General features: G+C 41.3%; 1 protein-coding gene across 5 annotated transcripts in view; it reads left to right on the top strand.

Annotated features, from left to right (window-relative positions):
• Positions 1-16,762, top strand: part of myo3b (myosin IIIB) — a 107,580-nt gene that overhangs the window by 248 nt on the left and 90,570 nt on the right. For 2 of the 5 annotated variants that reach the window (XM_035750102.2, XM_035750101.2), the window contains exons 2-9: positions 496-538; positions 1,726-1,794; positions 7,526-7,709; positions 9,539-9,673; positions 10,275-10,379; positions 10,634-10,733; positions 11,464-11,540; positions 12,238-12,383. In XM_035750102.2, the coding sequence (XP_035605995.1) occupies positions 496-538; positions 1,726-1,794; positions 7,526-7,709; positions 9,539-9,673; positions 10,275-10,379; positions 10,634-10,733; positions 11,464-11,540; positions 12,238-12,383 (859 nt within the window). Of the gene's footprint in view, positions 1-133; positions 225-495; positions 539-1,725; positions 1,795-4,915; positions 5,118-7,525; positions 7,710-7,902; positions 7,924-9,538; positions 9,674-10,274; positions 10,380-10,633; positions 10,734-11,463; positions 11,541-12,237; positions 12,384-16,762 lie in introns of those variants that run through there. The other 3 variants (XM_035750103.1, XM_035750104.2, XM_035750105.2) reach the window with 3 other exon arrangements.

Here is a 16,762-nt window from a genome sequence, read left to right as displayed (position 1 = left end):
TAATTTAAAAAAATGGATTTGTAAAGCATTTTGTATGTGCTATATTACATTAGCCTAAGTAAGACATATACAGAATGAAGCAATAGCCTACAGAGCAAGTAGGTTAGGGTATATTATTTCCTCTCAATTGCTTATCAAGTTCCTGTTAATAATTAAACCCTTGACGGGTGATTGTGGTTCGTGAGAAAACCGAGAAAATCAGTTCGGATATGTCGCTATGGACGGTAAGGTACAGAGAAAGTCTATTTATTTGGATGATGCTTGTCTACATTATGTTAAAAACGTTTGTCATAGTGTAGTTACAAACGTCGGAATGTCGTTCATTATCTCCGCATTCCTGAGATGGTGATGCCTGTGTTTGAACTGGCCATGTCATGTGTCGCAAATTATCAAATTGAAAGGAAAATGTGTTGTTAGTTTTTTTTATGCCTGTCAAGATGTTTAATAAGTTCTCATTTGTTTAAGAGTCTTTTCTACCATGTAAAACATTTTCAGGGTTCGGGTTCACAAATGGAAATACAGACGCAGCAAAGACAGGGTAAGGCTTTAATAAAACATATATTCAAAATACATGACTGCAATATTTTGAAAATAAATGTGAATAGTCTGAAAGAAAATCAAGTTGTTATTTTTTTCTTTAAGCAGCAGTACCAAAAACAAACATATGACTACAGTACCTAGCAAAGAATAAATTGGCTGACATGAAGATTACAGAGGCTTTAAAGGCCCATTGCAGTCAAAAACGCGATTTTCTTACATGTTGAATACACTGAGTGTACAAAACATTAGGAACACCTGCTCTTTACATGACAGACTCACCAGGTGAATCCAGTTGAAAACTATGATCCTTTATAGATGTAAACTTTTAAATCCACTTCAACCAGTGTAGATGAAGGGGAGGAGACAGGTTAAAGAAGGATTTTTAAGCCTTGAGACAATTGAGACATGGATTGTGTATGTGTGCCATTCAGAGGGTGAATGGGCAAGACAAAAGATTGAAGTGCCTTTGAACGGGGTATGGTGGTAGGTGCCAGGCGCACCGGTTTGTGTCAAGAACTGCGACGCTGCTGTGTTTTTCATGCTCAACAGTTACCCACGTGTATCAACAATGGTCCACCACCCAAAGGGCATCCAACCAACTTGACACACAACTGTGGGAAGCATTGGTGTCAACACGGGCCAGCATTCCTGTGGAAAGCGTTTGACACCTTGTAGAGTCCATGCTCCGATGAATTGAGGCTGTTCGGAGGGCAAAAGGTGGTGTAACTCAATAGTAGGAAGGTGTTCCTAATGTTTTGTACACAGTGTTTATTTCCACACTATGAAGTTGGAATAATACTGTGAAAATGATAATGCCCTTTTAGTGTAAGAGCTGTTCGAAAGTGCGCCTGAAATTTCAGCCTATTTAGGTGGGATGGAGTTTTGGCCTGCCTGGTGACATCACCAGGTGGTAAATTAGTCAGTAGACCAATAAGAAAGAGAGTTACAAACATCTCTGCCAATAACAGCAACTTTTTGGTTTTCCCTTCCCCACTCAGACCACTCCCAGGTGGTCCTAGCACAATTTTGAGAAATTGCTGTTTGCTAAGAAGCTGTTTTTGTTAGGCTTGGCTACTGCCTTTTACAAACTCATGTCACATTTGAACCTAAATTATAAAATACAGCACACATGGCATACATGTACAGTATTGATGATAGGGTGTGTCGTTTTTACTCAATGCTCAGGATACATGGAAACACTGAGGAAAATCACCTCAAGGCAAAAGAGTTTTTCCACCTACACGGCAGGATATGGTGAGAGACAAGATCAGATACTCAGTTCTTCCCACTTTGGCTTTCACCACTACATATCATACAGTTAGCCTTAGCCTCCTACTGTACAACCATCCTGAAGTCTCGCCAGTTTACATTCTGTTTCGCTACACGAAACGAGAGTGCAGCGTTCAGGATGGTCATGGATCAGGCTATCATACAGTGTCCTGTAGTATGATATTAGTGTTACAGCAGTACCTAGTGTACCTATGGCAGCACAGAAGTACTTACCTGTAAATGATGAGGTTTGAATAGTGGGATGCAACACATTTCATCTCCACCACTGTAATCTCTCCGTGACTGTGGTCACTGGTCAGACAGGGTTATTGCAAGGACATGACGATTCAAGTTTGACATGTTGATGGAGGTTTACAGTGCTGTGAAGCCCCTTCATATCCCCTTAACGGGGATTAAAGTTGGGAAGAACTGAGTATTTTTGCAACAGACCATGTAAAACTTACCAGTCAGCTTGAGATATAGAGTGTGTGTGAGTTAGATTCTCCTCTTACACCTTGCACTCTGGTTCCAGTCCAGTGTGGAAGGTAATCTGTGTTAGTAACTGGTCAGATGACCTGTAACTGCCACCATGTCCACACATCACCTGTTTGGTTGTGCCTATGAAGAATCATAGTGATTTGGTGAACCATGCTAAATATACCTATACGGTATATGTACAGCAGCTGATGAAACACATTGTCGAGCTAGGGGGAAGTACATTGCATGTTGTGTTGTCACATCTACTGGCTCCATTATTGAGTGTAGAGGTCGACCGATTAATCGGAATGGCCGATTAATTAGGGCCGATTTCAAGTTTTCATAGCAATCGGAAATCGGTATTTTTGGGCGCCGATTTCCGATTATTTGTATTTATTTGTATTATTTTTGCAACCGCACAGTTAACTAGTCCAACGCTTTAACCATTGCACTCCACCAGTAGCCTGCCTGTTACGCAAATGTAGTAGAAGCCAAGGTAAATTGCTAGCTAGCATTAAACATATCGTATAAAAAACAATCAATCATAATCACTAGTTACGACTACTGATCCAGTTTAGCAGACAATATTAACCAGTTGAAATTGTGTCATTTCTCTTGCGTTCATTGCACACAGAGTCAGGGTATATGCAACAGTTTGGGCTGCTTGGCTCATTGCGAATGAATTTGCCAGAATATTACGTAATTATGACATACATTGAAGGTTGTGCAATGTAACAAGAATATTTAGACTTAGGGATGCCACCCGTTAGATAAAATACCGAACGGTTCCGTATTTCACTGAAATAATAAACTTTTTGTTTTCGAAATGATAGTTTCGGGATTCGATCATATTAATGACCAAAGGCTCGTATTTCTGTGTGTTATTATGTTATAATTAAGTCTGATTTGATAGAGCAGTCTGACTGAGCAGCAGCAGGCCTGTAATCATTCATTCAAACAACACTTTCATGCGTTTTGCCAGCAGCTCTTCGAAAGCACAGCGCTGTTTATGACTTCAAGCCTATCAGCCTAATGGCTGGTGTAACCAATGTGAAATGGCTAGCTAGTTAGCTGGGTGTGCGCTAATACTGTTTCAAACGTCACTCGCTTTTAGATTTGGAGTAGTTATTCCCCTTGCGCTGCAAGGGCCGTGGCTTTTGTGGAGTGATGGGTAACAATGCTTCGAGTGTGGCTGTCTATGTGTTCCTGGTTCGAGCCCAGGTAGGGGCAAGGAGGGGGACGGAAGCTATACACTTACACTGGCAATACTATAGTGCCGATAAGAACATCCAATAGTCAAAGCTATATGAAATACAAATGGTATAGAGAGAAATAGTCATATAAATACTATATTAACTACAACCTAAAACCTCTTACCTTTGAATATGGAAGTCTCATGTTAAAAGGAACCACCAACTTTCATATGTTTTCATGTTCTGAGCAAACGTATAAGTGTTAATTCAGTATTGTTGTAATTGTCATTATTCCAAATAACACATTTTTTAAAAATCGTCCGATTAATCGGTATCTGCTTTCTTGGTCCTCCAATAATCGGTATCGGCGTTGAAAAATCATAATCGGTCGACCTCTAATTGAGTGCATTGTAAACTCCTGGCAAATGCTTTTGGCTTTATCCTTCAATGATGCTGAGTGCACATAAATATGTAATACATTTATAATGTTTTATATACATGAATATGTTGGCTGGGGTATCCAACTGCATTTTATGCATGTATTAAGAGCATTGCATTCTTTGCGACATTTTCTTTTTCTCCCACATGTTGTTGACACAGTGTCGTAAGACAATGAGTAACCAGAGCCTTGCCATCAGGCAGTTCTGGTGTCCTGTTCTGCGAGAGCGCTCTTTTGTTGTCTCCCAGACATTGGTTTATCTCACATCCGTTTGGGAGAACGGTTGTAGGAACATTTTCTCTCTCATTGCTGTGGTGATAAGATATACAGTATTTTGCTGTTAATACACAATAGTCTCAGTGGTCGGGAATATATCAATCTCTCGATTTTGGGTTTATATGAAAACAGATCATGTTTGGTGTTAATGTATGAATTGTTTGCATGGGTTAGATTCAACAACGTCAGTTAAATTTCAAATCTGATCTATTCACGGTATACTGACAGTTATCTGTATGAAATGGAAGCTGTTGAGGCAGCGGTTATCTTTTGTGTTCAGTCTGTGTGATCGTCTTTTATCTCTGTGTTCCCCCCTGGGCTTTGTACTCATAGCAACATGACTGCTGGTGTTTGTTGCTCATGTGAAATAAGTCTTGTTTTTGTTGCTAACCATTCAACAAATGAGTACAATACATTGCAACAATTTGTAAGTCGCTCTGGATAAGAGCGTCTGCTAAATGACTTAAATGTAATGTAAATGCAACACACTGCAATGTAGCCTATGCTATTTAAGTACCACTAAGACATTACACAACTGCACATTAAATCTAGTATTTTAGCCATTTAGAATTTTAATGAAGATCAAGAGTTGTCTGAATCCAAAGTCAACTATTTTATCAAGAGTATGTCAGTGAGGTAGAGTTAATTTACTGATTGGAGACATGTGTGGGTCACATGACCTCGTAACTATCCAGAACTTCCTGGTTACCTGTGTGCAACCTGAGAGGCTTCATATCTACCTCGTTTATGACTGGATACATCTGGCACCTGAATATTTAAAACTAGATCACATTGCTGATTACTACTGGATGAATTATTGATCGCTGCTGATTAGCATGATTTGGTCAGGGACATGTTGCTAGGGTAGACACAGAGACACACTTTTAGCAGAACGTGATAGGGAATCAACTGTCACAAACGAGGTATGCATGGGCTATTGAAGCTTTTTTTTACCTGGAAATATTTTTGAGAGTTCAGTTTGAGATTCAGAGTGGTATACCGTACTGTACGTATGTTATGTAATGTTTGAGGTGAAAGGAGTTGTGGGATTTCTGATTAAGGATGGATGATATTATATTGACATGTTCTCTTTTGTGTTTATCTCAGCGTTCTTGTTATGCTACCAGTGCTTATTGTCAGTCCTCTCAAAAGGAGACGTTAGAGAGGTGTAAAGGGTTGTGTGTAGCGTTGTATGTCATGTCATTCATAGTGTTATGTGTGTCTTTAGTGATCTGAAGTTTATATGTAAAATCTTATCTAAGTTCATACTGTTTTCCTTTTAACAAATGATTTTCAAAAATATATATTTCAGCCACCAATTGAGTATTTTCATGAGAACAACACCAACTGGACTGGCAATAGGTTACTAATGCAGATCCGAGACTTGAGCTTAGTTTTGAAGCACCAGGAGAAAGTTGATATACTAGACTGGGTGTCTGATGCTTCCAGCCACTTTGGTCACACAGCTGCTCTCTAGCAATATGAGCCTACTGTTGTTACAAAAGCCTGGCATAGATGGCTAGGCAACAGGGGAACCACAATGCATTCAATGCACTGAGACTCAAAGATGCTTGGAAACAAAAATGTTTCCATTCGTTTCGAGTAATCAATGGCTCAAAAATAGCTTTTTGACCTTGTTGATGCACAAGGCATGTCTGTTTTACTGTATTTGAACGGGACTGAGCATTGTAGATTAATTTCTGGATGATCGGTGATGATAGCGTTGTTTTTTACTGAAGTCGGACAGTGGGGGAAATGATTAGGCGTTCTCGCCTAATGTTACACTTTCAAAGAACATGTTGTCTCCCGCTTGTCCATGCCATGTTTGGTTTCTTTGAGGATGGACACATTGAAGGACTTCAGCCACCACTTTGCTCTGCATGTTTATACATCTCCTCAAATGACTGTTATATCCATCTAGTGTCAAGCCATCACTCACCCTGCTCCTATGCCAATTCATAAATCTATCCACGCTTTGTGCAGTGACAGAGAGGCCTGGTGGTCCAAATATCGTATATTTATTTTTTCACGTGAACCGCTACTCAAAATAAATGCTCCCCCGTCTCCCTCAGGGTCAGTCAACCTCTGTGATACATTGCACTTTATGTGACAAACTGAAGGGACGGGAGAACTGAACTCTCCTCACGGAGAGTATCAATCATTCAGGGAATACGGAATACATAAATATGTAAATAAGTTTCTGATCGGTCACATCGTACAACTGCTCACTCAGGTGTGTGTTTTGACACCTCTTGCTTTGCACCATTAACCCATTATATCTGTCATGTTGGTTATGCCCCCACTGTATACACCCCACTGTATACACCCCAGAGTGATTTATTACAGGCCTAGCCCCTCGGATTTGATAATAGGGATTTATCCTTCATTTATGACGCCATGGGGTGGTTTCCTAGACACAGATTAAGATTAAGAATCTCCATTGAAAATGCTTTTTGGTCCAGGATTAGGCTTAGTCTGTGTCCGGGGAAACTGCCCCTCATTATGCAGTTACTTAGTATGATTTGAGCTTGACCTGTCATCGGATAAAGACACCAAAGTCAGATTGAAAGTGATACAACGAAAAAGAAAAAAAAATAGAAATTGTTTTAGAAAACTCTTTCAGTTTGATTATGTGTGGAGCCTTTGGGGGCGGGGTTGGTTCTGTGGTAGACACAAGCACCCGTCAAGTTAATCTCAGGCCAATCCAATTGATTCTGAAGAGATTGTAGTGGTCTTAGTGGCGTGTTCTTCGGCATAGACTGGGTTCCTGTTGTGCGCGCTAATTCGGCGTCCCAGTGCAATGCTGCTTGTTACATGTCCTCCCAGGGATAAGCGAGCGTCATCTGTGTGGGTCTTGTTTTACTATGAAACGCCTTAGTCGTTTGTGTGCACTGCCTAAGGCTTAATGAGTCAGCAGGAAATAACAGTCCCGATGTCAGTACCGTCGTATGGTTTGTATTTTGCTTTCTCTTCATCAGTTTTAAATCTGTTAAGCGCCTCCCATGGCCAAATCGATGTGTCATTGAGCACAGTCAGTGGTGAAGTAATCTACTGTATAACATAGCAAGCTGTTAGGTTCTATGCTGTTGATATATCGCTAGTGAGAAAGTGTGTTTTGGTGGAGCGTTACATGCACATCAGTGTGGTTAAAGCCATATGCGTGATGTTTTGAAGCTAATATTAAAGCTATGGTGACACATTGCCTGCCATCTTTCCTTGATTAGCAAAGCTTCCCCTAGAGAGGAGGAAAGTGTTGTCAGGGATGCATATTTAGTTCCAATGTGTGTACATGAATGAAGCATTTCTCTTGGATCTATATTATTCAATGTAGGAGATCGCTGTATGGACTATACCCTTACAAGGCCAGTATGATCGGTCTGGAGAGCCTGGCGGATCCATCGGGTGACTGGGACATTGCGGAGACCATCGGTAAAGGAACCTATGGTAAAGTCTACAGAGTGAACAACAGGAAGGATGGGAGTCAGGCAGCAGTCAAAGTCCTGGACCCAATCAATGTAAGTAATTGCAAAAGACATACAATCAATGCATGTGCCACCTTGTGCATGGAGCATAATTGCTATGGATCTAACAAGTATAGGTGCTCTCCCGCCTAGAATTGTCAACCCTGACCTGTGACAACACTAAACCAAACAAATGAATAAAGGAAATCATCTCTGTTTTTCTTTACTATTGTTTGGCTTGTCTCAGTATACCAGGCATACAAACGGAGTAAGTTTCTTTGCTTATTTCCCTGTACCTGCCTACCCCTCCTCCTGTACCTGTCCCTCTGTTTACTGTTCCCTAGTAGATTCCCCAACTATAGTGGCGTGTCAAGGGGGTGGCCCAGGCTGGCCACACCCCTCCACTGAAATCTGATTGGCCACCTCGGTGGCCCCCCAGAAATTCTGAGATCTCATAGGTCGTCTGTGAATACATTGACTGACAGCAAGACTCCTCAATCTCACCAGAGAAAGCATCCGAGCGAGCGAAACAGCCCTATGTCTTAGTATGTGTAGCCCATGTATCTGATGCTGTCTGGACATGTCATACTCTTTTTGGCCAGACAAAATCAGATACATGGCCTACATAACTAAGACAGAGGGGCGATGTTTGCTTTCTCCGATGCTCCGATGCTTTCTCTGGTGAAATAGATTCAGCCTCTTGTGAATTATGCCCCTTGTGAATTATGCCCCTTGTGAATTAGCCTCTTGCGAAAATTATGAAACACGGATAGACACGAAGGAGAAATTTCTATGTTTCTTTCTCTTTTTATTGTAAAACATTTTGGGGATGCCGCCACTTTTTTGGCTGAATGTCATTAAACTTATGGTGTTTGTAATACAGTTTACCTTTCCATTCAAATTGTCGGGTGCACAGTGCCCTGTTCAGAGGCTGGACCTATTTTGGAGTAGACAAAAGTACACAAGTAACCTACTTTGAAGTGATTTTGTTTGACAGTCAGATGAAAACTTCATGACTCATTGTGTTCGTGACAAATGAAAAGGTAATACATTTGTACAGTGAAATTCCATGTCTTTAATATAAAGCACATTAAACATTTTCATAGGAGGTCATGTAGAAAGAATTGAGACCCCCCAATTTGATCGATTAAGGTTCAAAATGTTATGGCCCCCTCTAAACTGAGCCTGTGGCCCACCTTGGCCACCCCCATTCAGAATGTTCTAGACATGCCACTTCCCACCTGTTTCCTTTTTCACCTATTTTCACTCCATTTCTACACCTGCTTTCCACGGTCGTCCTAACCAGTCGCTGTGTCCACCTTCCCCATTATGCATGTGCCGCTACCTTAGTGATGTGCAGTTAGTTGCAAGACCTGTCCATGGTGCAGATGCCTGGGGCCATGGGCCCTGCAGTTGCGCCATTTTGTGTGTTTGTGAGATTCAGGGCTGAGTGCTTGTTTATGATTGTGTCGGTGCTCCAATCCCTCTTGCGACTCTCTTTGCTAGCCCCCTGCTGCAGCTCCCTGCCTGGCCGGTTATGAAGATGCAGCTGCTTCCATGCTCATTCCTCTCCTTGATTAGACCGCTGACGGTATATTTCACACATCCAGGAAGAGGAATTCTGCCTCTGTGACGCTTTCTCTTCCACTGAGATTTAAACTGATTTAGAAGAAGCTCAGCTGATACTTCTGACCAAGAACTCGTTTCCCCTGTGTTTAATGGTTCCGGGCTCTGATTGAAGGTGTTTTAGCTTCCTTATAATCTCATTTCAACATCCTTTTTTTTATGTCAGAAGTGTCAATACAGTTTGTTGTGTGACTTATGACAAATGTCCTCCGTCAAAATGTTGTGTCGCTGATGTAAATGTGTCCTCTTTGACAAAGGATGTCGATGAGGAGATTGAGGCCGAGTACAACATCCTGAGGACCTTGTCCAACCACCCCAACGTGGTCAAGTTCTACGGCATGTTCTACAAGTCAGATGACCTCTCAGGCGGACAGCTCTGGTTGGTTCTAGAGGTGAGATCCCCTGGGTTATTCTGTCTCGCTTATGAAGTAAGACTTTGCCCAGCTTTATACAGTACATCTTCAGCACCACACATATAGTGTTAATCATTAAAGTGCTCATACTGTATGACTTTCCACAGGAGGAAATATAACCCAGTGGTGTTTGCATGTCAAACATTACAGTCTGCTTGTGCTCAATATAAGTAGCTGCACTTTATCTCTCTCCTGTGTTACATCTCCTCCACTATGATCACGTAGTCTTACAGCTGTTATCTGTTTGAGAAGTAGGAGGATCACAAACAGTAGGTTTGCTTTATATCACAGCAGTGAAATCTACTGCAGAGCTGAGAGGAGGTCACTCTCCTACACTGGGAAAAATGTTTTAAAAGCTCTGGAAGAAAGAGCCGTGACACCAGTCTAGTTGTGTATGTGTGGGAGGGAGGGATGGCTCTTGTGTAATGAATCATAATCTAGAGTAGTGAGTAATGGAGGAGCCACTGTTCTCTCTGTCTGTCTCTCTCACTCACTCACTCACTCACTCACTCACTCACTCACTCACTCACTCACTCACTCACTCACTCACTCACTCACTGTCTCTCTCTGTCTCACACAGCTGTGCAACGGGGGCTCAGTCACCGATCTCATCAAAGGCCTGCTCATGCGGGGCCAGCGACTGCTGGAGCCCGTTATCGCATACATTTTATACGGCGCCCTCTTGGTGAGATGGCCAACTGCAAAACGCCTAATGACGGAAGGGGGTGGCATCCACACACAGTGGGCAGGGGATTGACTCAGGTGGTGTGGGAGTAATAGATTTCCATCCCTTTAAACACCAGGGGGAGCTCTTTGATATGCATGGCAGTAGACAGCTTTATTTGAAACACATTCAAATTGTACTAATCACAAACCGTTGATAATGGGGTTACTGATGCTTATTAAGCCCCCCTTTGCTTTCCTCCTCACGCCTGCCAGGGTCTCCAGCATTTACACAACAACCGGATTATCCATCGTGACGTCAAAGGAAACAACATCCTTCTGACCACCGAGGGAGGGGTCAAACTTGTTGACTTTGGTAATGGCTTTTGTTATCCTGTTGTGGGTGCACTTTGGCTAATTGATGGCTTGTAGAAAGAGATACATGCATATTACAGGGAGGCTCTGGGAAGTTGTTTGTTGGCTCGGTTTCTTCTTTCTGGGTCTTTGTTTAACAGTTGGAAGTTAATCCATGTTTTTTTTTGTCCACAAAAAAGCCTGTGATATTATTGGTAAAGAGTATAAGATGAATACGAGCATGTGGAGATCAATGCTTCGATGCGGTCCACATCTTGCTTCCCCCCCTACCCTATGTAACATCTTGGTATTTCATGGACCATAGCTTAACCTAAGGCTATTATTGCTCATTTAAATTGCATTATTTGATCCTTTGCATATAAAAAGAAAGCTGTTCTAGCAAATGACTCTGAGTTGCCCCGGGCATGTTTATGTCCTTGTGTGTTGGGAATGAAGTGGACTCCTGCTGATAAAAATCTGTCCCACTTAATTTGAAATTATTATTGCCAATTTATGTTGGTATGGCAGGTTGCCTCACCAAATGATATGCCATATTGCTATTGATTGATTCACACACACTTTCCCTCTGTAATTCACAATCGTGTAATATGCACATTACAGCATATTAAACAACTGTGAATATGTAATTATTACAGGCTGTAATGTGGTATAACACAAGCAATCTTATTATGCACCAAACACCGATGCTCCGAGAATGAGGTGATTTATTAATTTGCTTGAATTCTATCCAGGTGTCTCTGCTCAGCTGACGAGTGCACGTTTGAGGAGAAACACATCCGTTGGCACTCCCTTTTGGATGGCACCTGAGGTTAGCCTTTTTTTTGTTACATGCCCAACTAAACCACTTTGCTTGCAATTACATGAGAATACTAAGCACCGAAATATCCTACATGATGACACCATTGAGTTGCATTAGATGTGCTATGTGGACTGTAGAGCGAGATAGACGAGTGACTATGTACTCTGCTGAGGCTGTTTAATATGTAACACCCCCTTGTCATTGTGCATTCCCCTCCACGCGCCCTGCTCTTGAGGTCGCCCCAAGGTTAATAGCTGGAAGTCTGCTGCCCCAGCTTACTGTTTGGCAGAAATGAGGCATGATGATTGGGCTGGTAGGAGGGGTCCTCAGGGGCAATTAGAATAAAGGAGGCTGTTCATTTTGGTCTCAGTAATGATTTTTGACGGTGAGAGAAGGGAGGCGCAATACTTGTTGCAACGCACATTATCTGATGAATGAATTTAACTGTACCCTTTTTAAATCAACATTACAGTGTGTTTTTCAAACACAGGCAATTATAAAATGACTTTATCGTCTTCTGCATTGTTGCCCAAAACTCATCGGATTTCAGTTCCACAAAAATGAAAGTGGCCATAATGAAGTCAGTACCTCGCTGTTGTAAAGACATTACTGTCATATCATCATGGACAGTAAGAAACATGGCAGCAACTTGCATGAGACGTGTCCATCTACTTGTGTCATGCTTGTTCTGCCTGTGTCGTCCCAGGTCATCGCCTGTGAGCAGCAGTATGACTCCACGTATGACGCCCGCTGTGACGTGTGGTCACTGGGCATCACAGCCATAGAGCTGGCTGATGGAGACCCCCCATTGTCCGAGATGCACCCCGTCAAAGCCCTCTTCAAGATCCCACGGTAAGGCACTAGAGGGCTCCCTCTGCACATGCCTGGCTGGGGCAGACCAGACAAGCAGCAGCAGTTGCGCTCTCGTAAGAAGCTTTTGATTTTGGCTGGAGGACAATGGTAAACTGAATTTAAGAGTGGATCGTCACAGAGCCCTTTCTCTGAAAAATTATGAAATGCCAAATATGTCAAGAAATTGAAAAGATTCTTAATGTCATTTTGTGTGGTCATGAAATGCAGGATAGACCTGGTATAAATGAATTAAATCAGGGAAATAATTAGCCTTCTACAATCCGTGTTTCCAAGCTACAAGGCTAGATTGTAAACTCAATTGAAAATTGCAGAATGATAAACTGATCAGAACTGATCAAGAGTTAATGGAACAACATTTGGCCTTACCCTTAAATATGTTATTTAATCTAAAAACTCTCCTCTGATGTGTTCACAATTTCTGATGAATGATTATTTAAAAGCTCTGATGGTACAAGTGGCTGACCTTTTACTATTGGCACAATCATGCAATTATCTCTCAGTTTGGTGAGGATGTGCCCTTCTGATTGCAATTTGCATTGGTGATTAGCTCCATTCACATTGAGATGAGGCTGTCACCAGCCACCCATCACGGTGTTATCTCCACCCCACCAAACCTGATGAGAAACAAGCAGGCATCGTGTCGCTGTAGTAGTTATGGGAACCACAGCAGTGGTTTATCACACCAAACTCGAAGTGAAAGGTAAAACAGGTCACAGCAATTACAGGCTCAGAGGAAGCTGTCCTGGTCAAACGAACGCTCCCGAATCACAGAGCCTGGAATAACACTCTACTGGGTCTGTGGGGAAGCATGCATTCAGTCATCTGATTTGATAGGATGGAACCTTTTCAGTGGGATGTACACCTAAATTCTGTATTGTGCTGAGTTGGTGATTGGCCTGTTTTGGTAGAAGGATGAAAACAGCAGACAGCATCTAAAGTAGATGCAGCTATTGATACAGTACCAGAGCAGGTTTTGCATTCTGTGTGAATGACTTGAATTGCCCTTAGATGACATTCACTAGAGATCGTGATAAACAATGGAAGGGCATGTACAGTTCTCTTCTGTTATCATTCATCCATTTTTCTTTATCACCTTTTAATGAAATAATTTGACTTTATGAGAGATTTGGAATATAAATAGAGTTAGACACGTGCAGCAATCTACCATTGTTAAGACTGGGGATTCTTTTTCAAAATCAAAATAGATATTTGGCCCTGGCCCATAAATCTTTTGAATTAGGACCTTTGGCTGGGCGGCGCCAGGATAAATCACAGTGCGGGCACACTGAACCGTGAAATGATTCTGTTAACATGTCATCTGTCTCAAATATATTTCCCCATCAATGCAACAAGGCAGTCAAACTGATAAGGGAAGGTTGTCTGACAGTGTCTGTCTGTTGTATGTGCGTTCTATTTGAAACAGAGGACATGTGTTACAAAATGGTGTACCTGTGTGTTACACTTTTATTCTGCACTTTGAGCACAGAAATGATAGTGATACACAATATATTGCTTTAATTATTTTATTGAGGTAGATTCAAGGATTGTATTGAGGTAGATTTAATGATTGTAATGAGGCAGAGTTAATGATTGTAATGAGGTAGACTTCATTATTGTAATGAGGTAGATTTAATGATTGTGATGCGGTAGATTTAATTATTGTAAAATTATGTTGATTTAATGATTTGAAAAATGAGGTTGATTTAATGATTGTAATGAGGTATATTTAATTATTGTTAAATTAGGTGGATTTAATTATTGTAATGAGGTCGATTTTAATGAGATTAATGAGGTCGATTTAATGATTGTAATGAGATCGATTTAATAATTGTAATGAGGTAGATTCAATTGTTGTTTCCTGTGAGTATTACAATCATGCTTTAGTTGCTCTTTAAATTGCCATAATCAGTGGCTTCTCCTGATAGAGTATTGTCCTTGGGAATAATAGGTTTTATAAAAAATCCCACGGACACACGGAGGGGTGTGGTGTATATGGCCAATATACCACAAACCCCCAAGGTGCCTTATTGCTTCTATAAACTGGTTACCAACGTAATTAGAGCAGTAAAAATAAATGTTTTGTCATACCCGTGGTATAAAATAAAGCCAATCAGCATTCAGGGCTCGAACCACTCAGTTTATAATTCCTTATGACATAAGATTGTATGTCTTTGCACACATTCTTGTATTTCCATCTCACAATCCACTCAATGGCACACTGTATTTATTAATCTGCTGTGTAAATCCTAAAATTATTCCTATGAGTAGGACATTACCATGACAAACATGGTCTATATTGGGTATAAGCATTATGAAAACACAACAGATGTTTTTTGAAATATTGCAATAACTGCATATTCAGTGTCACCATCTAAATCTAGTTGATGCTTCTGTCTGGCTTCACCTACAGTTGAAGTCGGAAGTTTACTTACACTTAGGTTGGAGTCATTAAAACTCGTTTTTCAACTACTCCACAAATTTCTTGTTAACAAACTATAGTTTTGGCAAGTCGTTTAGGACATCTACTTTGTGCATGACACAAGTATTTTTTCCAACAATTGTTTACAGACAGATTATTTCACTGTATCAAAATTCCAGTGGGTCAGAAGTTTGCATACACTAAGTTGACTGTGCCTTTAAACAGCTTGGAAAATTCCAGAAAATTATGTCATGGCTTTAGAAGCTGATTGACTCAAATGATGTAAAATGATGTAAATTAGCCTATTGGAGGTGTACCTGTGGATGTATTTAAAGGCCTACTCAAATGATGTAAATTAGCCTATTGGAGGTGTACCTGTGGATGTATTTAAAGGCCTACCTTCAAAATCAGTGCCTCTTTGCTTGACATCATGGGAAAATCAAAAGAAATCAGGCAAGACATCAACAAAAAATATTGTAGACCTCAACAAGTCTGGTTCATCCTTGGGAGCAATTTCCAAACGCGTGAAGGTACCACGCTCATTTGTACAAACAATAGTACGCAAGTATAAACACCATGGGACCACTCATACCGCTCAGGAAGGAGACGCATTCTGTCTCCTAGAGATGAACGTGCTTTGGTGCGAAACGTGAAAATCAATCCCAGAACAACAGCAAAGGACCTTGTGAAGATGCTGGAGGAAACAGATACAAAAGTATCTATATCCACAGTAAAACAAGTCCTATATCGACATAACCTGAAAGGGCGCTCAGCAAAGAAGAAGCCATTGCTCCAAAACCGCCATAAAAAAGGCAGACTATGGTTTGCAACTGCACATTGGGGAAAATATAGTTTTGGAGAAGTGTCCACTGGTCTGATGAAGCAAAAATAGAACTGTTTGGCCATAATGACCATCGTTATGTTTGGGGGAAAAGGGGGGAGGCTTGCAACCTGAATAACACCATCCCAACCGCAAAGCACGGGGGTGGCAGCATCATGTTGTGGGGGTGCTTTGCTGCAGGAGGGACTGGTGCACTTCACAAAATTTATGGCATCATGAGGTAGGAAAATTGTGAATATATTGAAGCAACATCTCAAGATATCAGTCAGGAAGTTAAAGCTTGGTCGCAAATGTGTCTTTCAAATGGACAATGACCCCAAGCATACTTTTAAAGTTGTCAAATTGGCTTAAGGACAACAAAGTCAAGGTATTGGAGTGGCCATCACAAAGCCCTGACCTCATTCCTATAGAAAAGGTGTGGGCAGAACTGAAAAAGCATGTGCGAGCAAGGAGGCCTAGAAACCTGACTCAGTTACACCAGCTCTGTCAGGAGGAATGGGCAATAATACACCCAACTTATTGTGGGAAGCTTGTGGGAGGCTACCCAAAACGTTTGACCCAAGTTAAGCAATTTAAAGGCAATGCTACCGAATACTAATTGAGTGTATGTAAACTTCTGACCCAATGTGATGAAAGAAAAAAAAGCTGAAATAAATCATTCTCTCTACTATTATTCTGACATTTCACATTCTTAAAATAAAGTGGTGATCCCAACTTACCTTAAACAGGGAATTATTACTAAGATTAAATGTCAGGAATTGTGAAAAACTGAGTTTAAATGTAATTGGCTATGGTGTATGTAAACTTCCGACTCAACTGTATATCCTTTTGTGATGTAGCTGGCAGTATGTGAACCCTGGGTTGAGATCTGAGAGGGTTCTGGTGTTTTTGGCTGGCTCAGGACTATGCCCTTCGCTGTACTACATTATCTCCATGTCATACAGCAGATGGAGTGGCCTTAGGGTGTGGACTCAGTGTGTAGATAAAACAACAGCACCATTAATGTAGCCAGGCCTCTGGGGCCATTGACACTGGGGCTGAGCACAGGCAGGACTACTGCAAGCCACGTGATAGAGCTTTAGATTTGTGGTGGGAACT

Source organism: Oncorhynchus keta, chromosome 34 (genome assembly GCF_023373465.1).
Source record: "Oncorhynchus keta strain PuntledgeMale-10-30-2019 chromosome 34, Oket_V2, whole genome shotgun sequence".
Lineage (NCBI taxonomy): Eukaryota > Metazoa > Chordata > Actinopteri > Salmoniformes > Salmonidae > Oncorhynchus > Oncorhynchus keta.
Note: the sequence above shows the minus strand (reverse complement) of the source record. Positions and strands in the feature narration are given on the sequence as shown.